Source organism: Delphinapterus leucas, chromosome 16, assembly GCF_059928025.1.
Source record: "Delphinapterus leucas isolate spDelLeu-1000000601 "Yukka" chromosome 16, BTC_Dleu_Yukka2, whole genome shotgun sequence".
Taxonomy (NCBI): domain Eukaryota; kingdom Metazoa; phylum Chordata; class Mammalia; order Artiodactyla; family Monodontidae; genus Delphinapterus; species Delphinapterus leucas.
In genome coordinates, this window is record NC_143144.1 from 27116238 (window position 1) to 27143992 (window position 27755).

The window sequence follows — 27755 nt, forward strand, 5'->3', positions numbered from 1 at the left end:
TTCCATCTTTATGAATTCATATTTTTGGATATTTCATATAAATGGAACCATACCTAGTTATTTTCTTAGTGGTCACTCTGCAGATTACAATTAACATCTTAAATTTACAGCAACCTAGTTTGAATAAATACCAACTTAGCTTCAATAGTATTAAAAAACTCTGTTCTTGTAGAGTTCCATTTCCCTTTATGTTATTTTTGCACATTACATTTTTATACAGTGTGCCCATTAACATAGATTGATAATTACTGTTTCATGCATTTGTCTTTCAAATTACAGAGGGATAGATAGGAGTTATAAACCACAAATAAAATAATGCTGGCTTTTATATTTACCTATGTTGTTACTGGTACCGGTGTTATTTCTCAATATAGCTTCAAATTACTATCTAGTGTCCTTTCTTTTCAGCCTTAAGTATTACTTTTAGCATTTTTTGTAGGGTAGATCTACTAGCAACAAACTCCTCTACTTTTATCTGGGAATGGCTTAATATCTATCTCCTTCACTTCTGAAGGATAATTTTGCAGGTATAGAATTCTTGGTTGACAATTGTATTTTTCTTTCAGCACTTTAAATATGTCATCCCACTGCCTTCTGGCCTTCATGGTATCTGATGAGAAACTGGTTGTTAATCCTATTGTGTATAGTTTGTGTGTGGAAAGTTGCTTCTCTCTTCCTGTTTTCAAGATTCACAGTCTTTAGCTTTTGACAGTTTGATTATAATGTATCTCAGTGTGGGTCTCTTTGAGTTTATCCTATTGGAGTTATTTAGCTTCCTGGATGGGTAGATTCATATATTTCATTAAATTTGGAAAGTTTTGAGCCATTATCTCTTCAAATATTCTTTCTGACCCCTTTTCTCTCTCCTTGCCTTCTGAGATTCCTATTGTACATATGTGGCACACTTGGTAGTGTCACATAGGTCTCATAAGCTCTGTTCATTTTCTTTTTTGTTTCTCAGACTGGAAAATATTAATTGACCTATCTTCAAGTTCACTAATCATTTTTCCTGTGTATTCAAATCTGCTGTTGAACCCCTTCACTAAAATTTTCCTTTCAGCTATAGGAAATTTTCAGTTCCAGAATTTCTATTTGATACCTTTTTATAATTTCTATTTTTTCCTATTAGTTCATACATCATTCTCCTTGTTTCCTTTAAGTTCATTGCCTGTAGTTTCTTTTAGCTCTTTGAGTATATTTTGGACAGTTGATTTAAAGTCTGTCTGTAATAAGTTGCAATATCTGAGCTTTCTCAAGGATAGTTCCTATTCCTTTTTTTTTCCTGGGCCATACTTTGTTTCTTTACAAGCATAATGTTTTTGAAAACCGGACATTTTGTATATTACAACGTGGTAATTCTGGAAATAGGATTCTCTCACCTCCTCAGGGTTTGTTGTTGCTGCTTGCATGGGTTGTAGTCATTTCTTTAATAATTTTTGTAAATTCTTTTGTAAATACTTCGTCCAGCATGGTCACTCAAGTCTCTGTTTCATACCTTAGTAGTCAGCTAGTGATTTGACAGAGATTTCCTTAAGTTCCTGGATCCAAAGGGTGGGGAAAAAAAAAACCTCTCAAGATCCTTTCAGACTGGCTCTGTGTTGGCATTCTTTCAATGCTTAGTCACTATTTATAATTCTGCCCTTGCCTTCATTTCTTGCTTGCTTGGAAGCTAAACATCAGCCAGAAGTGAAAGGTTAGGGTCTGTTGGGGTTTCCTCTAAGTATTCATTTGGCCCTGGGTGTGCACATGGCCTTCCAGATTCACCAGTATATGGTAGAGCATTTCAAAGTCCTTCTTCTCTCACCTATCTCCTGCTGCAGCCTCTTCTTTCCCAGCTGTTTTGGTTTGTCTGCTGCTTGTCTTCAGCTGCTGTGGCTAGTATATTTACCTTTATGCTTTTAACAAATGCCACCTGGGAGGTCACCCCAGCCTTAAGAAAGCTCCAAGGTAGGCAAAACAAACACAAACCCCCAAGCTGATTCCTCATTGGCCAGACAGGTCAAGGCCCACATTCACATTCTCTGAAAACAAGGTCTGCCCTGCCCACTCTGGCACCAGAGAGCTATAACAAGAACGCACAATCTTTATGGCTGCCGCTGTGCTGGGGGGTGGGGGGTGGTCATCAGATAAGTTAAAACACCACAACATTCTCTTACCAAATTTCAGCAGCTTCTTTCTTCTTTAAGCATTCCCCTAGTTGCTTAAAGTCTGATTAGTTAGATTACACAGATCTGAAAAAGCTGATTGACAGTTTTCACTACCTTAATTATTGTCTTAGTGGAGGTGTGTAGTTTTGGCGTTACCTACTCTGCCAATTTTGGTCTCTTTATACTTTTTGACCTGGAACAATCTGAAAAGTACAGGTGAATTATGTTGTAAAATATCCCTCAATTCGAATTAGGCTGCTGTTTCCTCATGATTACGTTCATATCTATCTATTATAAACTATGAATTCATAATGATATCTCTAATTCCATTCTAATACCACAGAGCACAATTTAGTCTTGCCCTTTACACACGTGTTACTCCCTTCTGCAACAGAGAGAAATCTGGTTCCCATTATCTGCAATATATTTACTCATTTGCTCAAGCTTAGAATACAAGGAAGATAGTTTCACAATTGCTAATTATCCCTGCAAAAAACGAATGTATCATCTAGAGTTCAATATCTGTTACAGTTTTAAGTAAAATCTACTTATGGTGAAATGCACAAATCCAATATATGATTCAATGAGTTTTATAAATACATATCTGAGTAACCCAGATATATATTTGGGTTATAGAACATTTCCGCCATCCCTGATGTTTCCTTTATGCCCCTCCACAGTTAATTCCCACCATATTTTTGCACCACAGATTAGTTTTGCTTTTTCTAGAACTTCCTATAAATGGTATCACCAGTATATACTCTTTGATGTCCAGCTTCTATGGTTCAGCATAATGTTGGGGAGATTCATCCACACTCCATTTATCAGTAACTCATTCATTTTTATTGCAGAGCAGTATAATACTCACCAATAAAATTAAAAATATTAAAAATAATTTATGCAATTTATTTTGCATATAATTATACTGTGCATATAATAATGCACCCAAGTAATATCACAATTTATTCATTCCTTTAATAATTAAACAGGCACTTTTCAGTTTTTGGCTATTTTGACTTTCCTCAAAGTTGTACTTCTTTTACTTGCACCATCAATGTATGAGAGTTCTAGTTGCTCCACATCATTGTCAACATTTATGTGGCCAGTTTCTTTAATTTAGCCATTTTAGTGGTATCTTATTGTGGTTTTTTTGAGCATTTCCCTGATGACCAAGTGTTTTAAGCACTTAGTTTATTGACAATTAATATATCTTTCTCTGGGAAGTATCTGTTCAAGTCTTTTGCCCATTTTTAATAGTTTATTGACAATTAATATATCTTTCTCTGGGAAGTATCTGTTCAAGTCTTTTGCCCATTTTTAATAGTTTATTGACAATTAATATATCCTTCTCTGGGAAGTATCTGTTCAAGTCTTTTGCCCATTTTTAATTGGGTTGTTTGTCTTTTTATTACTGATCATTATATGTTCTGGATGTGAGACTCTTCTCAATGTGTTAGCCAGACTCCAAAATAACCCCAATGTTTCTTGCCTCCTTGTGTATTCATGTCCTTGTGTAGACCTAGTTTCTTCCCACATTGAATCAGGGTTGGTCTGTATAACTAATAGAATACAGCAAAAGTGATAATGTGTGACTTCTGAGGCTAAGGCATAAAAGGCCCCATGCTCTTCTGGAGGGAAGCCAGTCTCATTTGAACACAACACTCAAGCAGGCTTGCGGAGAGCCTACAGAGAGAGGATCTGAGGCCTCCCAACCACAGTCAGTACTATCTTATCAGCCATTTGAGTGAGCCACATTAGAAATAAATCTTCCATCCTTGGTCAAGCTAGATGGCGAAGGCCCTAGCCAACAGCTGACTGAAGCCATTTCTAAGCCATTTGTTGAAAACACCTTCCCTTCCCCATTTAATTATTTTGGCAACTTTGTTAAAAATCAATTTACCTAAGCTCAAAATGGATTAAAGACCTAAATGTAAGGCCAGAAACTATCAAACCCTTAGAGGAAAACACAGGCAGAACACTCTATGACATAAATCACAGCAAGATCCTTTTTGACCCACCTCCTAGAGAAATGGAAATAAAAACAAAAATAAACAAATGGGACCTAATGAAACTTCAAAGCTTTTGCACAGCAAAGGAAACCATAAACACGACCAAAAGACAACCCTCAGAATGGGAGAAAATATTTGCAAATGAAGCAACTGACAAAGGATTAATCTCCAAAATTTACAAGCAGCACATGCAGCTCAATAACAAAAAAACAAACAACCCAATCCAAAAATGGGCAGAAGACCTAAATAGACATTTCTCCAAAGAAGATATACAGACTGCCAACAAACACATGAAAGAATGCTCAACATCATTAATCATTAGAGAAATGCAAATCAAAACTACAATGAGATATCATCTCACACCGGTCAGAATGGCCATCATCAAAAAATCTAGAAACAATAAATGCTAGAGAGGGTGTGGAGAAAAGGGAACACTCCTGCACTGCTGGTGGGAATGTGCATTGGTACAGCCACTATGGAGAACAGTATGGAGGTTCCTTAAAAAACTACAAATAGAATTACCATATGACCCAGCAATCCCACTACTGGGCATATACCCTGAGAAAACCAAAATGCAAAGAGTCATGTACCAAAATGTTCATTGCAGCTCTATTTACAATAGCCCGGAGATGGAAACAACCTAAGTGTCCATCATCGGATGAATGGATAAAGAAGATGTGGCACATATATACAATGGAATATTACTCAGCCATAAAAAGAAACGAAATTGAGCTATTTGTAATGAGGTGGATAGACCTAGAGTCTGTCATACAGAGTGAAGTAAGTCAGAAAGAGAAAGACAAATACCAGTATGCTAACACATATATATGGAATTTAAGAAAAAAAAATGTCATGAAGAACCTAGGGGTAAGACAGGAATAAAGACACAGACCTACTGGAGAACTGACTTGAGGATATGGGGAGGGGGAAGGGTGAGCTGTGACAGGGCAAGAGAGAGGCATGGACATATATACACTAACAAACGTAAAGTAGATAGCTAGTGGGAAGCAGCCGCATGGCACAAGGATATCAGCTCGGTGCTTTGTGACCGCCTGGAGGGGGCGGATAGGGAGGGTGGGAGGGAGGGAGACGCAAGAGGGAAGAGATATGGGAACATATGTATAACTGATTCACTTTGTTACAAAGCAGAAACTAACACACCATTGTAAAGCAATTATACCCCAATAAAGATGTTAAAAAAAAATCAATTTACCATGTAAGTGTGCATCCACTCTTCTATAATAGCTTCTGACTTGAGTAGCCTATTCTCTTTTGAAGGTCTTTCGATTACTAGCAAAGTATATGATTGTTTTCCAAAATATAAATAATGCAGCTTGAGAGACTCTGCATAAGATGCATTTGGGGTCATGGTTTAGGCCTAGCCACCTCCACCATTAGAGCAATTATAAAGTCTGCAGAGATAATAAAGACATCACTGAACAGACCTTAAATTGTATATTGATTGAGAATTACTACCAGAACATATCTCCATAGGGGCTATTTTATACTGACACTTTCCAATGCTAATTCAGTTAGTGTGATTGTCTCCAGGAGGACAACCCCTACTCTACTGCACTAAATAGGATATGTCCATGTTTGCAATCCTAGTCCTCTAAAGGAGAAAATATTTCTGTTTGCAGGGCTATCTATGAGACCTCTGCTGTACTGAATACAGTTACAGGGACCAGGAGAGGCCAAAAGAAGGTCAAATTGCTCTACATAAGAAAAAGTTGAAGAAGACATCTGGGAGAAAAAATATAGAAGGAAAAGGGACCCTGGAAAGGTGAGCCAAAAAGAGGAAGGAGACGTGACCAGAGAGTAATAGAAAGTATCAAAGTTGGGAAAACAGAGAAAAGAAAGCATATGAGCACATATGTGCATACATGTGTTTGAGAGAAAGGACAGAGAATACATGTTTTGCAGTAGCTCTTTAAAAGCAAGAAAGGGACTTCCCTGGTGGTGCAGTGGTTGAGAGTCTGCCTGCCAAAGCAGGGGACACAGGTTTGATCCCTGGTCCAGGAGGATCCCACATGCCGTGGAGCAGCTAGGCCTGTGCGCCACAGCTACTGAAGCCCCCGTGCCTGGGGCCCATTGCTCCACAACAAGAGAAGCCACTGCAATAAGAAGGTCCCACTCGCCACAACTAGAAAGGGCCTGTGCACAGCAGCGAAGTTCAGTTGGGTCTTCGCACTTGGCGAAGACCCAACACAGCCAAAAATAAATAAATTAATAAATTAATTTTTAAAATAAATAAATAAAATAAAAACCAGAAAGAAAGATGTTTAAAGAGGACTTTTAAATTAGCCATGCTTTGTGATGTGCCCTGTGCAATACAGTCTTCTAATTCTTTAGTAAAGGTCTACATTGTTCTTCCATGCTTCAGGAGTTGGGGTGGGGGTAGAAGGAGACAGGGAGAGAAGTTACATTATGTTTTCTGAGGCATCCACTTGTCAAAAAGTAGTTCAGGTACATTTAGGATTACACAACTATCTATCAATATTAACTCTAAGAATTTATAAGTGTGTTTTCAAGTATCCAAAACTCCAAAGATAACGGTTATAAAATTCATGACATACATTAATCACAAACACCTAAACTGTCATAAAACCATCATATTTGATCCCTCAAATTATTTAAAGTTAGGAGGAGAATTAAATAAATATGTCAAGATTTGGAAAGAAGTGAGAATTACCAGAAACCAATTTTTAGACTATTTTGTGTTGCATGACAGTTTGTTAGCTGATATTCTTAAATCAAAGGCCTGATTCTACCATAAATGATATCCTCAAGTCAAACAGCCAAGGCACAAGGAGAATCTGTGAAAATAGATATATTGGAGTTTAATAATGAATAAATTTTTAAAAGCACCAAAGTATGGTGAAAACGGAAAATCAAGATTCAAAGAAGGAGAGTGGAAGGAAAGTTTTTGGTTATTTTTTCTTATTCCTAAAGTCTTATCAGTGTTTAATTTTGCAAATTGAGAATGTCAAGTAAATTGTTCCTTCACTTAATCTTTTGGATAAAGTTTAATCTTTGACTAAATTTTAAGTCATTTTTGTCCTAAGCAAATACCATTTATATACTTCAGGGGTGATACGGAGTCACAGTGCAAGGAAAACATAATCTTCCTTAGCAGATTGGTAGTAATGTTCATTTTCTCTCACTGTCTCAGAGGTGGCTATTTATATTTTTTGTTCCGAATGAACATTTATATTAATATGCATTTTTACCAGTGAAATCTATCACAAGGATTTGTATTTAATTCAATATAAATAATAAATTCAATATAAATAATAAACATAAGACAAACTAAAAGGAAGAAATCTATATAAAAGTCAAAAGAAATAGAATATATTTCAATTCTATTGTAAGACCATATAATGTGAGATTAAGTAACATATTAACATATCATTCAGTAAAAAAATGTATAGAAACTTATATTAAAGCTCCTGAGGTAAAGTTCTAGCAACTACTTCAGTGTATATGCTGAAAATTAAACAGAACTGAGTATTTTAAAAAGAAGCCATAATTGCAGATACCTTACAGAGCATTATACTATTTTATGCATCTTAGAAGCTACATATCAGACACTACTCTAATCACTTGAAACTCTGAAGTTAAGGCTGTGAAAGTGGAATGCAGGTAAACTGCTCACAATAGAATTTCTATTCAATTTACTGACAAATGTTACTCCTGTTTTGGAGAACAAGACTATGCAAAGTATTTCAAAGCAGTGTGCTCACTGACTTAAAATGAAATTTAACTGTTTTACTATTCATTTACATGACCTGGTCTTAGATCTTATATGTTTTAAAACTTAAAACATGGCTACAGACTCAACATCACTAAAACATTCAAATTACTGACCTTAAGTACAGGCAAATAAATTAATAACCTCATAAGAATCCTGGTATTGATCTCAACTGCACCATATCCTGAATCTTTTAATTTTTTAGATAAGCAGAAAGACTTAAGAGTAAACTTACAGCAAATCAGCAATTACATGTGTAACTACTACACTTCTCAGGTAGTCTAAAACCTCAATTGTTTTACCAGGATGGCTTTGTGCGGAAGCATTCACATTCTGGTTTCTGACCAACCACAAAAACTTATAAAACATCTGGCTAAAGTTGCAGGTACCATCAGGAGCTCTGGGACTGGGAATTCCAGACATGATTCCAACTTGTTAATACTCACAGTGCTCAAACAGTGAATCCTGTTATAATAGGATTGAACAAAATAGGGCCAATAATTTTGCCTTCTAGGACTCGACTGGATAAAGCCAAAGAGAAAAATCATTATCTAGGAGTTTAATCTCATTATTTATTCTAGTTAAGATCCACTTTTCAAGTTCTATAGTTTGAAGTAAACTTTTTTCTATCTAGTAGAAGTTGATGCACTATGCCAGCAAAATAGATGCTAACACATCATCTAGAACCTCCAAACATCTCTGGTATATAGAAAATCTGATAAAGAACGCAGCTTTACTATTTAAATTAAGATGTCATCCTTTATGAAACTGAAATAATTGGACTGTTTTAGTATTAACATTTCTCTATATTGCTGAAATACATTTCGAAGCCTATCTAAATCCCTCAAGAAGTACTTGTGTTGTATTTCAAAAACAAATTATTGATAATAATATGCTTCTCCCAAAAGATGCAATTTCAGCATATAATTTCCAAATTATAAATAGTATTTCTACCTAAGGTTGGGGTGAAGGCAGGGAGAACAGGTGTTAGAAAGAAAGAGAAATTTCCCCATGCAATTAATGCTCACTCTTCATTATTTAGTTGGTGTACAGATAGATGCCAAAGCCTTGTGTAAGATACCAATCTTAAACAATCACACTATTCTCAATCAAACAGAAAATGTTGCACAGTTAAAATATGTGTTATTTTTCTTCCCCCATCCCATACCTGAACTTGCAGAAGATAGAATTTGGGGATATGTCAGATAAAAATTAAACTGAGATGTTTCTAATTTACAGTACTTTATGATTTCTACTTCTGACTCAGAGTTTCCAAACTTTTTAAAGGTATTATTGCATTTGAGGCAACAAACACAAATTACTGTGCAACAAACTGTGGAAGGTGAATGCTTAAGATTCTGGAAACTTCACTCTGCCAGAAAGCTATTCTCTTTTCAGTCCCCATTCTAACCACTTTAGCTCTGAGAAAAACTCCAAACACCTAGAATGTAAATGTTTTCCTATTTCATTAACTAGATGGCTAAAGAGAATATGGATACAAATGAAGATGCTTAAAAAAAACAGTGGCAGAAGATTTGATTAAAGCAATGATAAAAATTCAAAAGTCTACTAGAATAGCATTAACTTCAAAGAAATGATATAACTTTATTGAAATGATTTATTTCAGTCCTCAGTATCTGATGAGGTATTCTCAAAACCCTAGATGGGAAAAATCATCAACTCTATTAGTTTCTACCACATTATGCCTGCAAACTTGCTTTAAGGCAGCTCTGGGCGGGAGAATCTATATTTTGTCATTATTGATTATCTGCTACCCAAATCTAAGAATTTAATTTTGAATGTTGGCCACTCAAGTCAATCAGTGCTGAGAACTGTCCTGAGCTCAGCAGCAGTCTTGGTTTCAGTCACATGGGTTAGAAAAGGCTTCCCTATCACTTCATGGAAAAACAACCTCACATACAAATTTTGAAAAATAAGTCAATATAGTATTTCACCTTCTCCCATTTGGAAAAAATTATTACAAGAAAAAATGCACCATAAGAACAAAAATAAAAGAGTTTCACTCTGAGGATCACTGTTCACACCCTTGATTTACACTGTTCTAGTAACTATCATCTCCCAGGAAATCCTTTAGAAGAAGAATTTTTCAATCATTTTGAAATCAAACATTTTTAGGTATTCCTTGAATACCACCAACCACTAAAGACATATCAAGAATTTTAAAATTATAGTTGGCACGTTCTATGCCAGGCACTGTGCTAAACACTTGCATTATCTCTTTAAGTTCTCACTGCAATTCTATGAGATAGGTGATACTACTGTCTGCACTTAACAGATGAGAAAACTGAGGGTTAGAGGAGTTAAATAAGAAGCCCAAGGTGACAGTGCTATAAAGTGGCAGGACAGGTCATGGTCTGACTCCAGAACCCATGCATGAACTATTATATGTTGTACTGTATCAAATGCACAGAAATACATCAGGTGTCTATACTGTTTGCAATTTCTAAAATTTAATGCAGATTGAATATTTTGGAGCAAAACACAGTTTATTATTGTAAAATATTAATCTTGAGGCTTAGCTTGTATCAGGTCATTTATCTTGAAGTTGAAAATCTAGTTAATGATGTAGGTGCACATCATATTTTTATGCCCTGATTTGTTCAAATGTATATTTTAATCATTTTCAAAATGAGTATCATTAAAAGAATGTAATGATTCTCTATAATCTTCTTAATTAATAGATGTTACATTGATCTATAATTGGAGAAGCTTTTTATTTATATATAAAACTTCTAAAAAATGCACCATGGCAAAGCCAAATATGCAAACCAAGGACTATCCTCACACTTTCTCTGCAACCAAAGGTCATCAATACATATCAGTTGAGAACCCATTTTTACCAGAACAGAAGAAATAAAATGTTTTGAGTGGTTTTCATAGAAATCTATTTGTGTAACTTTGAAACATGCTAGAGTGTTTGTGCTAAAATAATTTTAAAACGGAAGTTAGTTTGGAACGAAGTCCTCTCATATCAAAGTGAATTTCAAATCTTGTTTCATGATGGAAAAGCTAAACATAAAGGTGTTGGAAATGTAATGGTTAGTCATGTTTATGCTTTCAAATCAACAATGATAAATCAAATGGGTTCACAGATGATCCCAAATTCAAACACAACAGAATCTAAAATAAAAATGTATTTAAAGACATCTTAATAGAAGTCTTAATATTTGGGACAACCAAGTAAACTATACCCTCCTTGGGAGCACTTAACGATTATATTATTGTTTCTCTGTTCAAGATGAAAAATCAAGCACATGGGTTAAATCAACAGACTTTAGTAGTGGTGGAACTCAGAGACTGGAAAGAGACATTATGGATACTCCTCACAGCAATATAATAAGTACTGACAACATTCATAAGCTGCATCTGAAGAACAGCACTCATACTATGCTACCAGAAAAACAAAATGATTCCAGCCTCTCCACAGGCAATAGGAACTTAGCATGCAAAGGACAAATTCCTGTAAGGAAGCAAGCAAGCAAGTCCTCTTGTATAAAGTAACTGCTCATTGACCTTTGGAAGCTTAAACAATTTATACTAGTGTCACCAAAATGAGTGATATTTATAGAACCCAGTATAAACAATTCCTCCACTACCTATTCTAAGAAAAAGAGTTTATTATTTTTAATATAAAATATAATTATTTTATATATAATATAAAAAGCTTATTAATAAGATATCCTTAAGAATACAATAAAACTTGATTCTGAATCCTTGATCAACAAAGGATACTACCTTCAATAGTCAAAGTTTAAAGAAGACTGATGCTCTTTGTCAACTACAGAGGTTGACTACTCAATGCTGCAGGTTCTGGAGACTTTCAAGTTCTTACCAATTCCTACCTCTTTTCTCTTCTCCTCATTGTCTAGTAAGGACACCTAAGTGAGACAAGTCTTTAAATCTCTAAGCCTTAAACCACACAATTATCAAAGGAGAGGAAGAATTTTTAGCTGCCTCCTACAAACTGTCCTGCCATAAACAGAGAACTGGAAGTGGCTGTCCTCAATCACAGGTGTTAACACCTCATTTGATTTACACTCCTTAGCACTCTGCATGATGGTTGTGCCACAGCTATTCTAAAACAAAATCTCCAGGATTAGAAACATTGATAATGGGATTATCAATAAATTATTCTGATACAGTAATTTAAATATTTGTTGGTTTGTTTCAGAATGCAATTAAAGGCAAAGGTGGTAAAATAATCTACTGCACCAATAACAGGATGATTGGTTTGGGGGTTTGGTAAGGAGACTACTAAAAATATATACCATTTTAAGAAAAAGGAAGCACAAGAAAAATGTATAAAATAAACAGCACCTTGTGACCTTCATTAATTAATTATTTTAAACCAAAGGATGTTCTAATTAAGCTTAGCTTATATTTTTATTAAGAAATGCAAGAGTAATGTTTTTTAATGAATATATTTTGAATACATTTTAATAGTTCATAAACTATAATTAAAAAGTCTAAGCCTTCAAAGATCAATTTGAAAAGTACTTCTTAGGCGTGTCCTTGAAATTCTCCTTTGTCAGCCTACAATCTATATATTCTTTTTTATGATTTTCTCCATGTATTTGCTGCTTTTCCATTTAAAGTTGTTGATTAGCTCAAAAAAGCAAAATAATGAAGTCTTTCTAAATGTTCCATCTGTTTCCCCTTAAGTCATTTTATTGAGCAAAGTACAACTAAGCAACTGCTTATCTGTATTTTTTAAGAAATTTCAAAAGAAAAAAAAAACTACTAATTTTTCACTTGAAGTTACTGTTGTCTCACCATCCCTGCTACAGTTCAACTAGGAACATGGCATCTCTACTAAGACTATTTAAATGACCCAAGTAACTGAGTACCCATTATACAATGATTAAAACAGTTTCTTGACCTTTGGTGTGACACATAATGTTAAAACTTCCTTTTAAATTATGCTAGGTACTATATTCTCAAGGACTTGTGCAGTGTTTGAATTGTCATATTAAAGAATCATTCTGAAGGGAGCAGGGAAAGAACATGAACATGCACTGAACCTTTGTCCCTGAAGCGTTACTATGGGTTTTGAAACATTAATTAATTTAAGGCACATGCTGCTGAGTCAGTACCTGCCAGAAATCCTGATCAGAAGATGAGAAAAAGAAAAAAAAAATAACATTGTTTGATTATATGAACAAAAACTCCCAAATCAAACATATTTATATCACAAACTATTATAACATATAAAGGACCAAATGTGATTTGGAATAAAATCACTGAACACCCGAAACAGGAAATGAGGAATATATAAAAATATTTTATATATTATCTGCTAGGTACAGTAAGACAAAACAAAACAAAAACCCAAAAAACTCAATTCCTAACCTCGCCGAAATAAAACATACAATTACAGAAAAACTTCACATTACTATAAAAAGAAAACACATGAATAATTACCTATTTCTTAAAGAAAAGGGAAAGCAAACACTTAACGTTTTTCCATGGGTAGTGAAACCATTTCTTTAATTAAGGTTTCCTTTAAGGGTATCTCACTATCATTTCATGATATACTATTTTTTAACTTCATGGCGAATTCATTGCTTTACCACCTATATTTAACATATAGGCAACCAAACTCAGATGAGTTTAGAGGATTAATAACTACTCTAAGGAAGAGTTCAGAATGACTACTTAGAAACAGGTCTCTTGCAAAATTATGTTGCACTAAATAAAGTACTATTCATGTTAGTAACAAAAAGCCAGCCATCATGAAGGCTGGCACTGTTGAAGCAGTTTAAGTTACCTAATTCAGCTGGGTACCACTCCAAAGTACCTTCATATATCAAATGGTTTTAAAGATTTTTTTTCAACAAATAAACTTCACTGGCTGTGAAATAAAATTTGACCTGAACTTATCATACTTCTCAAACCAACCTTAGTAGCATGATAAAAGTTCTTGACTGAAAAATATATGCTATTGACAATTTACAAGCCTAAGGCTAGGACTGATGTGACAGAGACCCAAAGGATTTTACAGCACTGTGATGAGATGAATCACTGTGAACACAGAACAGCTCAGATATGAGAAATCAAACCAGAGGTCTCTCTTCAGTTCATAGACTAGCCTTTTAATCCCGGCCAATTGCTCATTACAGAGTAGCACAAGGAGATTTTTATAGCTGATTTAACTGGAAAGGAAAGAACAACGGAGAGAGCAATTATGAAGAGCACATGCTTTTCTATAGCATTTCATACAAACCGAGAAAGAAGATAACATACATGATAGCAGCTAACTCCTTTCATAAATTGAGTAAAGGGCTGAAAGTCATGCAAAATAGCTATAATTTGTAGAGCCAGATACTTTGCTTATTGTCCTGATTTTATAGTTACAGAAGATAATTGACACTCAGACGTTAAGTGGTCTCTTGCCCAAGGTTATCCATCAAGTATGTGGCAGTGTCCATATCTGAATACAGGATTGTCTATATCCAAAACCACGTTCTCTCATCCTGCGCTATTATACACTAACAAGTACAGCAATCCATAATTTTGTATTTTTCATATTCGATGCAGAATACTTACATCTACTAACTGTTTACATGTAGCTTGTCAAATACTTAGATGCTCAAATTGGAAATCCCTTGTAAAATATTTCAGACACCAAAACCAGATTTTCTGAGGACTGCAGTGTGTTAAAGAGAACTAAAATTGCTAATTTGTAAGAAGAGAGAAAAATGAGAAAATGGTTTTAAAATAATTTAAAGAACTTTGGATGGGAAAGAAGGAAGACAAAAAAATTTGAGACTAAAAATAAAACAAGAAATTACAACAGGTGTCAAAGGATTTTCTGAAATGCTGAATCTGTACTTGATTTCATTTTGGTAATGTAATTACATTTTAAACTTTTGCTTGTCTAAAGACTAACTATAATGAGTAGCTCTATTCAAATTATTCTACATTTAACACACAACCAATCGGTATTTGAAAGAGTAAATAGTTTAGTTTGTAACAGAAATACTATTTTCTCTGCTATCTTGACTACAATGAGCCAGGATCCAGTTTTCGAAATACAGATGACAGTTTTCACCTTAAGAGTGATGCCTTCGATTAAAAAAAAAAGAAAAAACGACAGCATTTTCAAAATGCAAGTGGTGTTCATGGCATATGAGAAAACAATGGTGCAAATAACAGTGAAGTTGAAATTCTAATTTCTAAATTCAGGCATTATAATTTGTATATCTCTTGTTTTCTTCCTTTAAAATGAAACACTATGTGGTTTCTCAGGTTAATATTGGCTTCTAGCTGTACTTCATCAAAGCAGAAAAAATTAACTTCAATACTCTTACCAAAAACAACGTGAAATAGCAAGTTCTTTCTCGCACAAATAGCATTAAGTTAGTAAAATAAAAGAAATATTTGATGAGAAATTTCTATTTACAAATAGATCATACAGACAAGTAGCTTAGCTATATGAAAGGTGATATAGCATAGTCCTTAAGATGGTGAACTCTAGAGCCAGACTACAAATTTGGAATCTTGGCTCCACCACTTACTAACTGTATGATCTTAGGTCAAAAAAAAAAAAAAAGTTACTTAACTTTTATGTACTTTAGTATCTTATTTGTAAAATAATGAAAATAGTAAGCTATCTAAAAGAGTGGCTGTGTGGATTAGAGTAATTATGTATAAACACTTAGAACAGTGTTTGGCATATTATAAACACTCAAAAAACTTCAACTATTCTTCTTTTTCATATTATTATGATTAGTAGTAGTAATAGTTCCCTCAAGAGACAAATAGAGTCAAGCATTTTTCATTTAGATTTTACTTTCAACTGGAAAAATAAACCACTGACAACCAATGAGTGGATATGTTAATGGGGTTTTTTAAAAGGGCTCAATTATCATCTCTAAAATAATATATAATTATGAAAATATTTGTGGAGGACTTCAGCACTCGAATAACTGAAATACTTTATCCTCTTAGAATCTGTTACACTTTTTAGGGCAAATGGAAACATGGACCAAAAAGACATGGAGCAAAAATTTAAAAATTCTGCCTATACATTCACATTTATCAATAGAAAGACCTGAATAAATACATCAATTCACCAAGAATTTAGAATTGACTGGTTTCAAGTCTCTGGAAACCAAAAGAAAGAGTGAGAGAGATGTGCCCAATTAGCAATGCAGAATTCATAAGAACATCAATCCTGCTATAAAAATTTGAGCAAAATTAAAGCAATTCAAATAAATGTGAAGATTCACCAAACTCTATCCTATAAGAATTTCAGCAACACCCCCCCAATTTACATTTGTTTGATCCGCAATACAATTTACTCTTAGACAGGAAATCCCTCACATAACTTACTATACATGTCAAGGAGTAATAGTAATACGAGACCTTATTCCAGACTCATATTTTATCTGTGATATGAAGTAAATAATCACAACTCAAATAAAGCATTAAGAGTATTACATTACAGGAAAAAAAATGTGTCCACACTCCCCTTGGGGAACCACGATTTTCCCTTAAAGGGAATGGAATTTTAAACTTCATTTACCAATATTTTTAAAAAAACTTTTACCTAGTAAGCAATTAAAAGCATTTTGTTATATTAAAGCTTTGCTTTTTAACTACAGCTCCATCTTTTTTTCTGCATATCTTTTCTATTATAAACACTGTAATTGGTATTTCCTTTTCTAGACTTTGACCATACTTTTATCTCTTTCACCTCAATGTGGCCATTTCATCTTAATTTGATTTAAATTGTTTTCCTGTTCCATGTAAACAAACATTCTTGTAAGTATCATAAAGGAGATGGGAATAAAACACATGTTAATTCTTTCTCCCAAATTACGAGAGATCCTAAGAAGACTGTAATTACAAATAATGAAAAAATTCATTCCAGAGGCAGGACTTCTGAAATGTTCAGGGAGAGGTTAGGGAAAAAGGCAACTTCATAGAAAGGAAAGAATAAAAAATCTATTTTCCAAAAAAAGAAATACATGGTGGAATGATAATGATGGACAATTAGTTTCAATGGGCGATTCACTGTTACTTAAAAGAAGAGTATGAACTTTAAAGTTTTTAGAAGAGAGAAGAGGACTACATCAAAGCTCTGGAATACTGGTATTCTTTGCTTAGAAACAATTTTACCCAGACCATGCAGTTTTCTACTGTAACTTAAAAAAAAAAGGTAGGGTTTGAGGTGGAGAAAGTTGTCTATTACAGGCGATAGGAACAGAAAATACAAACCATAATTTCTATATTTGGTATGCTGAGGAAAAAAAGGAGAAGTAAGAGAAACAGGATAATGAAGGTTATAAACCACTTGAGATAAACCACACCAATACAGGACAGCAACTAACTGATTAAATGAACGAATATTTGACGATTATGTAAAATACAGGCTCCACTTAGAAATGGTGCTTTGTTTTATAGACCAATTATTGGATGATAAAAAATTAAGCTCAGGAAAAAATATAGTTTTCATTAAAGAAATAATCCAAAATTCATGAAATAACTGCATTAACAAATCATAAGGAGAATGCATGGACAATGTAGGGAGAGAGTGCATTTCTAAAAAATCTGTGATATATTACCCTAAAACAAAAGCCAGACCATATTTTATATTACCATCTATATACTAGTGCTAACACTCTATTTATAATAATTTTCAAATATCCTCTAATAGAAAATCTGAACTCTTTCAAGCTTTGAAGTTTTTAAACTTTTAAACATAGTCTGAATATTTTTACAAATATCATTTAACTACAAAATATATTCTTAAAACCAAAGGTCACTGACTATAGCTTCTTTATATTGAAATACGCCTGTGTTAGTAGATGGTAGATAGTGAAATGCATAAATGATGCAAGTGCCAATAAGAAGGTACTGCAAGACTTTTCTTCAAAGGAAATTGCTAAGCATCCTTAAAGGATTAGCATACATTAACATAAGGCAGTGATAAGCTCTGGAAAAAGATCTTCCCCCAAATTCAACAGCTGCTTAATCAAATTCAGTTTCACAGACTATCAGTTGAAACAGGAATGTTTCATTTACTTCTTGAGAATTTTCTAGTCAAAAAGAATAGGAGAAAAGATGACAAGTATCAAAGTAAGAAATAATTGTTCAATTATTTGTCAATATCAGTTGGGCCATTCTTTTCTACTTTGTATCTGGAGTTTGTATGAAATTCAAGTACAAATGAGAAAACACCCCAGGAAGATGATACTACTTCTACATTTGTTCTTGCTTTCAATGACAAAAGCATTAAAGTGCAATTCAACTAGAAGGCAATAAAATAAGCTAGTGTTTCTTACTGGTCAAATGATGGACTTAATTAAATGGTGTGCCTAATGTTAAAACAATGGGGGAATAAGAGGATGAGAATAAATATTTCTCTAAGCATTTTATAACTAGTTCATCTTCCAAGTTTAAAAAAAAGAGAGCGAGAGAAAAAGAAAATTATCCATTAAAAAAATCAAAGTAAGTTTGAAAGGAAATTCCTCAAGGGTGTTAACTTTCTACTAATTTCTAATCATCATGCATGAAATTTACTATAATTACCACGTACATCTGTTTTTTCAACAGGATATTATCTTAGGAGTTATATACTCTGGAAACTGCTACTCAAGAATTGAGATTTTCTGATTGGGAAAACAAAAGAGCCATGAAGATCCAAAGGAAAATAAGATTGACAGTTGAATAAGCATTGATTCTTATAATTATCGAGTGAAGAACTTGATGCATGGCAAAAATCCCTGGAAAAACTACTAAACTGATTAAACACTGAATGAAATTTGTACTCTTCATTATATAAGATTTAAGAACAGTATAGAAACTACTTTCTTAGACTTCATATGAAATAAAAGGCAATTCATAAAGATATAAACTAGAGGTGAACTAAGTTTAAGAATCCTATTTAGGAAACATAACCTTCACTCCAAAACAAAACCTTAATAATATATTTGATAGAAATTAATACAGGACTTAAATGAAGAACCTGGCAAAGGAATTAAACATGCATATTACAACATGGATGAAAGGGAAATCTGTGCACTCTGCTAGGGAGACAAGCTATCTGGCTCAGGGTCACTGGCTCAGTTTTATACCTCCTTATATAAGTATCCCATTCCTCTATTTGCTTTCAGAACCCGTTCCCCTGGGTGAAGTCAACTTTCATATGCCTGACTTTCATGGAGGTCATACTTTCAAAGATTATACATTAATATCCTTAAATCTTGCCTTTCCTACTCTGATTTCAGAATTTTTTGCTTCAGTGCATAAACACTTGCAACTATAATCTGCTAAGATTGCCTTCCAAACACAGAAGCACTGCCATTTCTGTTTCCATAGCAAGATGGGTACACAAATACTTTAATGTTTTACTGCATTTTACTCTTGCTATTTCATAAAAATGAGTGGAAATCAAAAAAAATGCAAATGGCACAAATGATAAGAAATGTAGAGCTCATAAATTTAATACAATTGAAACAAACGTGGAGCTCATCAGTCATGCCGAAAGTTGCAAATTTTTAGGATCAAGTGGACAGGTACTGGCCAAAACAGGAAAAAATTAAACAGCACATATGAAACATGAGTTACCATTAGGACTTTTATATTCGGGAGCTCTCTAGGAATGGAAATTCCCCTTTTAACATGTAAAGTTGCTGTTTAACTTGCACATATTCAACTTCTTTACATGTTTTCAGGTTTATGAGAGAGGACTGAATTCTCATGCTACTCTGGATTCCTTCAGTAGCCAAAAAAAAAAAAAGGGATCTGTAAAATTGATTTTGCAATAAGTTATTAGTGGTATAATGAGTCATACCTCCAAGAAATATGTGATTAACTGATTTTTTTTCCAAGTCATCAAACATTTATTGATTACCTCTTATGTGCCAGGCATGCTCTGGACTCTGAGTGACATAAAGACAGATAAGACAGGGACCTAACCTGCCAAAGACTCTGAAATCAGACCCTGACATCAATGTCTGCAGCAACCCCTCACATGGATAAGGTATTTTATCGTACATAAAGCAGAGACACCAAGGATCAGAGAGAAGATTGGTCTGCACCAAAGCAGAGCCAGGACTCTAAACCTGGGTCTCCTAACATCTAAATGCCCTTTCTTTTTGTTCTTCCTTTCTTTTAGAATATGTGACTTTAAAAAGAGGATACCCACAGAGGGAGGCACGGTGCCACCTGAATAGAAAAGGTAATTTTTAGGCTGGAAGCCTTGGCTGAGATCTCGCAGCTCTTAAGGCAGCCACTCATTCCTTCTACTTGTGCAAAAGACCTTAGCACTTATATCTTCACCTTACCAGTACATGTAATTTTACATAAGGATGCAGGATTGACACATTCCTGCAAGATCAGTTTCTACTAACCCTGACTTCTACCCACCCACCTAGACCCTTGTTTGTAATCCTGCCTTTTTCAGCCACTTCATGATTTTCCTTCTGATTTCCTTCTCTTTAAGCTTTGTAGAGCCATCTCTGACTCACTCTTCTTCCTTCTGCGCTTTCTTCCTCCTCTTTAAAATTGACCTTTTACTTTTCTTTCTGACCCTGTGTAATATTTTCTTTTTCTTTTCGGAGAATTCAGCCTGAAAGGGGTAAACATGTTTAACTGACTGTTTTGAGATAATAAAATTGAAAGTTTTATTTTCTATACTAAATGATTTATTATATGATTTACTCAGGCATAAAATAAAGAATTGAAAGTAAGTATAATGCAAATTTACATGCAATTTGGGGTGCTCTTCATAATTGTTATAAAGCTGTAAGGACTTCTGTAATTTTCTAGTTAGGATTATTGCTATATACTATCAAAGCCTAAGGAAGGCTAAATCAGATAGGTGTTTTTATAAGAAATGTAAATGTAATATTGGGGGGCTTGTTAACCTTTATAATGGCTATTGAATTAAAATTCAAATGTCAACATACACTGAATTAGCCCTTAATATATACAGCGAGTAACCCATCAGTATTACCCTATATGGAAAAACACAGAAGAGCCTTCTGCTTGATTTTTTTCTGTAGAAGCATCTGAAGGCACTTACAGGCCTCCCAATCTAAACAACAAACTTTTTTGATAAGACAAACAGGTATTCAGAAATTTCTCACAAATAATTCTAGAGGAACTTAAAAATCTTCTTAGTAAACAACAGGATATATACGTTGTATCATAGTTCACTCACCTTTCCATCAAAGCGTTTTATTGTATATTGATCCAGACCCAAGTCTGTAAAAGAGAAAAAAACAATACTTAGTCACTGATTATAACTCAGGTGAAACATATGAAATGACAGCTCTCAGTTTTGTTTCCAATCATTCAATTAAATGTACTAGATGGTTTAGCCACAACATTATTCAAAGTCCATAGAAATAAAATTTTGTCCCACAAAGTGTCAGTGCTAAAAGATACCAACCTTTTATTTTATATATGAGAATATGAAGCTCTGAGATAAAGAGGGTAAAAGTTCATGTGCAAACCTATTCAACAGTAGAGCCAAACTAGAACCCTGGACTCTTCCCAAGGTGATGCTCTTTTCCATTACATCAAAATGATATATATTACCTCTAAATAAGGTGAGGGATATTAGTTTAATCTGAATGCATAATAATTTTTTGTATAAAGTTAAAGAGAGAAGACTTTAATATCAGAAGACATTTTGCAACACACCTAAACAGATAAATAGACCATCTTAATATTACTTTTTAAAGGTGGGTTAAGGGTTTTCCCTGGTGGTCCAGCGGCTAAGACTCCGTGCCCCCAATGCAGGGGGAAAGGGTTTGATCCCTGGTCAGGGAACTAGATCCCACATTCCACAACTAAAGATCCTGCATGCTGCAAGTAAAGATCCCACATGCCGCAACGAAGATCCTGCGTGCTACAACTAAGACCTGGCACAGCCAGATAAATAATAAATTAAATAAATAAATAAATAAAAAATAAATAAAAAATAAAGGTGGGTTAAATAATAAATTTAACCTTGGGAATCCCTAGCATTGTGAAATCCTAAGCACTGTGAAAGATAAAAGCAAGTATATTAAGTGCTCCTGAGGGCTGGGATTTTCTGTCTTTGCTGACTGCTTTATCCCAGTACTTGGAACAGTGGTTGATCAATAAATACCTAAAAAAAAATTGAATGAGTAAGATACAATCCCTGCCTCGAAGAGTCACAATTTAGTAAGAAAGACATATACATATAGTAATATTACAAGGAAGGATACAATGAGTTCAAAAGAGGGTGGTGTGGGAGTTTTTAAAGTGGAGAAATCAGTTCCCAATTACACTTATTTTTCTTGCATAATTACTCAGTTCTTTTCTTTCAGTTCTCACTTTATTCATGCCAGTTCAGACCCGTGCCTCATTATGCCCAGAGTACTACAAAGATAGGATTATCACTGCTCCCAAAGGAAGCTTTTTGCATTTCTGCTTCTACACATTTGGTTACACACGCTCCTTATCTAAAATATGCTTCACCTTCTAGAAGCCTGCCCTGAACAAAATGAACCACTGACTGAAAAAGAAAGAGATAAGTCAGTAAAAAGGAAAATTTAAAAACAAATCTAATTTGTAACCTCACAGATACTCAAAAAGATACCAGTCATAAAGGTAGAACATGCTTCTATGATAAGAGAACAGAAAACAAGAAAGAGTTGTAGACAATTAAAACTATGATTGCCTATCTCCCCCCTATTTCTTAATATACTGTCAAAAGATTAGGAAAAGGTTATCTCAGGACCACTGCCAAAAAGACAACAAGATGGAAAACAGAAAACAGAAGAGAGAATTATAGAGAAAAAGAGACTCAATACAAGATCTTATATCATACAAGACCTTTTCTCATTCAGAAATAGGTAAGAAATAATCCAAAAAGTATTACCAGAAAATTTCTCAGAGCTGAAGAGTGACACAAATGAAAAGAACTTATTTAAGCAAAATGAACAAAACCTACTTGTAATCCAGTTGTACGCTTGTAAAATTTTAGAATACCAAGAAAAAGAAAATCCTCAGAATTCCCAGAAAAAAAACCTTCCTAGTCCTTTAAAAAGGAATGAGAATTAGTCTAGGATCAGATATCTCATGAGTAAAACCTGGTACATCAACTAAGGGAAATATATGCTTACTAATTAGAGCAACACTGTCCAACAGAAATATAATGTGAGCGATAAATGTAAGCCACATGTATAATTAAAAATTTTCTAGGGGCTTCCCTGGTGGCACAGTTGTTGAGAATCTGCCTGCCAATGCAGGGGACACGGGTTTGATCCCTGGTCCGGGATGATCCCACATGCTACGGAGCAACGAAGTCCGTGCGCCACAACTACTGAGCCTGCGCTCTAGAGCCTGTGAGGCCACAACTACTGAGCCCACGTGTCACAACTACTGAAGCCCACGCGCCTAGAGCCCATGCTCCACAATGAGAGAAGCCACCACAATGAGAAGCCCGTTCACTGCAACGAAGAGTAGCCCCCGCTCGGCACAACTAGAGAAAGCCCACGCTCAGCAATGAAGACCTAACACAGCCAAAAATAAATAAATAAAAGTAAATAAATATATTTTTTAAAAAAATTCTAACAGCCACCTTTAAGAAAGCAAATAGAATGTATAACTGATTCACTTTGTTATAAAGCAGAAACTGACACATGATTGTAAAGCAATTATACTCTAATAAAAATGTTAAAAAGAAAGCAAATAGAAACAGGTAAAATTAATTTTAATAATATATTTTATTTAAATGAATATATCCAAAATAGCATCATTTCAACATGTAATCAATATAAAACTTACTGAGATATTTCACATTACTTTTTACACTAAGTTTTCAAAATCTGGTGTCTATTTTACAATTATAGCACATCTCAGTTCAGACTAGCTACATTACAAGTTATTATCGTAATATCCAAAAGAACTCAAAAGTTAAAAAATATTAAAGTGATTGCTTCTGTGACATAACTGGGAGGGTGGAGAAATTGGAACAGATCTGTGTTTTTCATTAAGTGCTCTTCACTATAGTTTGGAAAATATTTTACCATGTGCATCTGCCAAATAAAGGAGGGGCATGTAAGGACAGCCTGGCATGTAGTGAGAATTCCTTCATTTAAAAGCAAATACAGGGACTTCCCTGGTGGTTCAGTGGTTAAGACTCCATGCACCCAATGCAGGAGGCCAAGGTTCGATTCTTGGTTGGGGAACTAAGATACCACATACCGCAACTAAGCCTGTGCGCTGCAACTACTGAGCTCGTGTACTCTAGAGCCCGCATGACACAAGGAAGACCCAGAGCAGCCTAAATAAATAAATAGAAGCAAATACAGACATAAAGTAGGCCAAGAGATTCATAATTTCAAGTTGGAAGAAATGATTATTTCATCTTATTATACTTAGATTTCTTTACCTGTCAAATGAAGCAGATGGTTGGATTAGATCAATTCTTAACATGGTTGGGGATGGAGTGTGGAAAGTGTGGATGGATTAAAGAATTCATGCTATCCTTACTCGCTACTCCTCTTGAGATTCTAATAGGCCCAATTATTGGGGGAGGGAGAGTATGGAGAAAGAAAGGAAAAAACACAGCATGTGTAGTTTGAAAATATAATCAAATGACTATCCTTCCATTTCTCCACCCTCATTCTTTGGGTCCCAGCTTAGAAACACTGGATGTTATGCCATTTTCCCTTGGGTGCTTTCTATGAATCTCAGACTTCTCTTCAAAGAACTCTCACAGTCATTTAATGCTAACACTATCTCCCCCTTTTCATTAATGAGAAAGCTGACGCTCAAAAGGATTAAACGATTGTTTCTGATTTTAAGTCTAACAATCTTTTTAAATGGCGGCAGTTGCCTGTCTTTTTGAATCCATGACAAAAATAATGTAAACATGCAGAAATACTATAAGAATAGTCTCAGTTTAAGCTTCAGAGTGAATATCTAAAAGGAGGCTTATTTTAAAGATGATAGCTACTCATTTTGCCAAAAGACAAAGTGAAACAATCAAATATGTCATTTTGATATCTATAAATTAGAGCTTAGGTAAATGGAAGCTCTATACAATTTTACTTAAGAAGTCCCAGTTATCTCTCAAAAATTTAGAGATTCATTTTTTCAGTTTAATACTAGAATTTATCCTAAAAATTGTACCCAAAGAATATCCTAAAATTTTATTAAAATAATTATATTTTCAGCTTATGTAAGTCAGCAAAAGTACAGTTCAAGTTCATCAGGTATGAGATAAGTTTTTTTTTAATCGAACTGCTGAAAACCAAAGACAAAGAAAAAAATCTTTGAAGCAGCCAGTTTAAAGTGCTGAAAGAAAAGAACTTCAACCCAGAATTCTTTATTTAGTGAAAATATTCTTCAAGAATGAAGACAAAGGGCTTCCCTGGTGGCGCAGTGGTTGAGAGTCTGCCTGCCGATGCAGGGGACACGGGTTCATGCCCCGGTCCGGGAAGATCCCACATGCCGCGGAGCGGCTGGGCCCGTAAGCCATGGCCGCTGAGCCTCCGTGTCCAGGAGAGGCCACAACAGTGAGAGGCCCACGTACCGCAAAAAAAAAAAAAAAAGTATGAAGACAAAATAAAAATGTTCTCAGATGAAGGAAAACGTAGAGGATTCATCACCATCAGAACTGCTCTAATAGATGTTCTATCCTTCAAGGCAGAAGAAAATGATACCAGAAGAAAGTATGGAACTTAAGGAATAAATAAAGAGCAACAGAAGTAGCTAATATCTAGATATATATATAACAGACTAGTTTGATGGTTGAAATAAAAACTTAAAACAATGTCTGGCAGAGTTTTCAACATATGTAGATGTAATACATATGACACTACACCATAAACTGGGGAGAAATCTTTATAGTGGTTAGATATCTATATTCCACTTGAAGTGGTAAAATTATAAATTCTCAGCAAACTGTGAAAAGTTAACTATGTATATTATAATCCCAATAGCAACCATTAAATTAAAGATACACAAAGAAGTATCGTCAAACCCCCTGCCAAAATCAATTAAAATGAAATATTAAAAAATCTTCAAATAATCTGAAAAGAAGGCAGGAAAGGGGTAAAAGAGGAACATAAAAAAGGGAAAACAAATAATAAAATTTGTTAAATTTAGGTAGACCTAAATTTAAACATATCAACAGTTACATTAAATATAAATCATCTAAACACATTAATTAATAAAAGGTAGAAACTGTCATATTGGATAAAAAACATGATCCAACTATATGTTGTCCATAAGAAACCCATTTTAAATACAATGATATAGGTATGGTTACAAGTAACACGATGGAAAAAGATATATCATGAAAAATGAATCAAAAGAAAGACTGAGTGGCTACATAAATATCAGACTATGTGGACTTTAGAGCAAAATATATATATATATTAGCAAGAATAAAGAGGGTCTATTATATAATGATAAGAGGGTCAATTCACCATGAAGCTAGAATAATCCTAAGTGTGTATTCACCTAATAAGAGTTTCAAAATATTTGAAGCAAAAACTGATACAATGGAAAAGATAAATAGACAAATCCACAAATAAAGTCAGAGATCGACATCCTTCTCTCAATAATTGACAGAGAAAGGAAACAGATAATCAGTAAGGATATGGAAGACAGAAAGATGGGCTGCCTGGGACTTGCCTGGGAAAAAGTGGGAAGGCAGGATTACAAATGGGTATGAAAACATTCTAGAGGGTGATGAATACGTTCATTATATTGATTGTGCTTATGGTTTCACTAGCATATACATGAGATTAGTATATCAAAACTCATCAAACACTTTAAATAATGCTGATATTCTATGTTAATTATACCTTAATAAATCAGTAAAAAGAAAGAGACAGTACAAACAACCAAGGAGAAGAATGGTATGTTTGAGAATATTGACAGCTTCTGTATATTAAAAATTATCAGAAACAAAATAAAAAGACGGGCCACAGACTAGGAATAAATATCTGCTATATGGCAGACTCCAATAGAGAACACACATAATACTTTCACTAATCAAAAAGAAATCAGGGCTTCCCTGGTGGCACAGTGGTTGAGAGTCCGCCTGCCGATGCAGGGGACGTGGGTTCGTGCCCCGGTCCAGGAAGATCCCACATGCTGCAGAGGGGCTGGGCCCGCGAGCCATGGCCGCTGAGCCTGCGCGTCCGGAGCCTGTGCTCCGCAACGGGAGAGGCCACAGCAGTGAGAGGCCCGCGTACCGCAAAAAAAAAAAAAAAAAAAAAAAAAGAAATCAAATAGAAAAGTGAGTAGAGAAGATAAATAGGCAATTCATACACATGGCAATGTGAACAGCCAATAAACATTTGGAGATAAGCCTTACTAGTTACTAATGAAATGCAAAACAAAACCAGATACAATAATTTCCATCAGATTGCTAAAAATTTAAGTCTGATAATACCATGTCTTGGCAGGAATGCAAAGGAGGAAACTCATACATTCCTGGAGAAAATATAAATTATTTTATCCACTCTGGGAATCAATTTGGCAATGTTTAGCAAATTTGAAGAGGGTATCCTACAGGCCAGCAAGTCCAACTTCCAGGTATACATGTTGAAAATAACTTTTTGTAAATATGCACCAGGAGACATACAGAAGAATGTTCACTTCAGCATGGTTTACAACAGAAAAAACACTGGCATATTAGATTTTTGTTCTCAAATCTTCACTTCCTCCTCCTTGACCTCTGTGGAAAATCCCTTAACTTTGGGCTTAGCCATGTAATTTGCTTTGGCCAATGGGATACTGGCAATTATGACATGACTCAATCCTTAAAATGGACTTCTGACATTGGCTTGCTTTCTTGCACCTCTGCCAACAGTATGAGAGGAT

The 27755-nt window shown here is 34.5% G+C and overlaps 1 protein-coding gene across 4 annotated transcripts in view; it reads right to left on the reverse strand.

Annotated features, from left to right (window-relative positions):
• MICU1 (mitochondrial calcium uptake 1) overlaps positions 1-27755 on the reverse strand; it is a 225502-nt gene that overhangs the window by 130104 nt on the left and 67643 nt on the right. For 3 of the 4 annotated variants that reach the window (XM_022590840.3, XM_022590841.2, XM_089897638.1), the window contains one exon: positions 21100-21143. In XM_022590840.3, coding sequence (XP_022446548.1) covers positions 21100-21143 — 44 coding nt within the window. Of the gene's footprint in view, positions 1-1379; positions 17302-21099; positions 21144-27755 lie in introns of those variants that run through there. The other variant, XM_089897639.1, reaches the window with a different exon arrangement.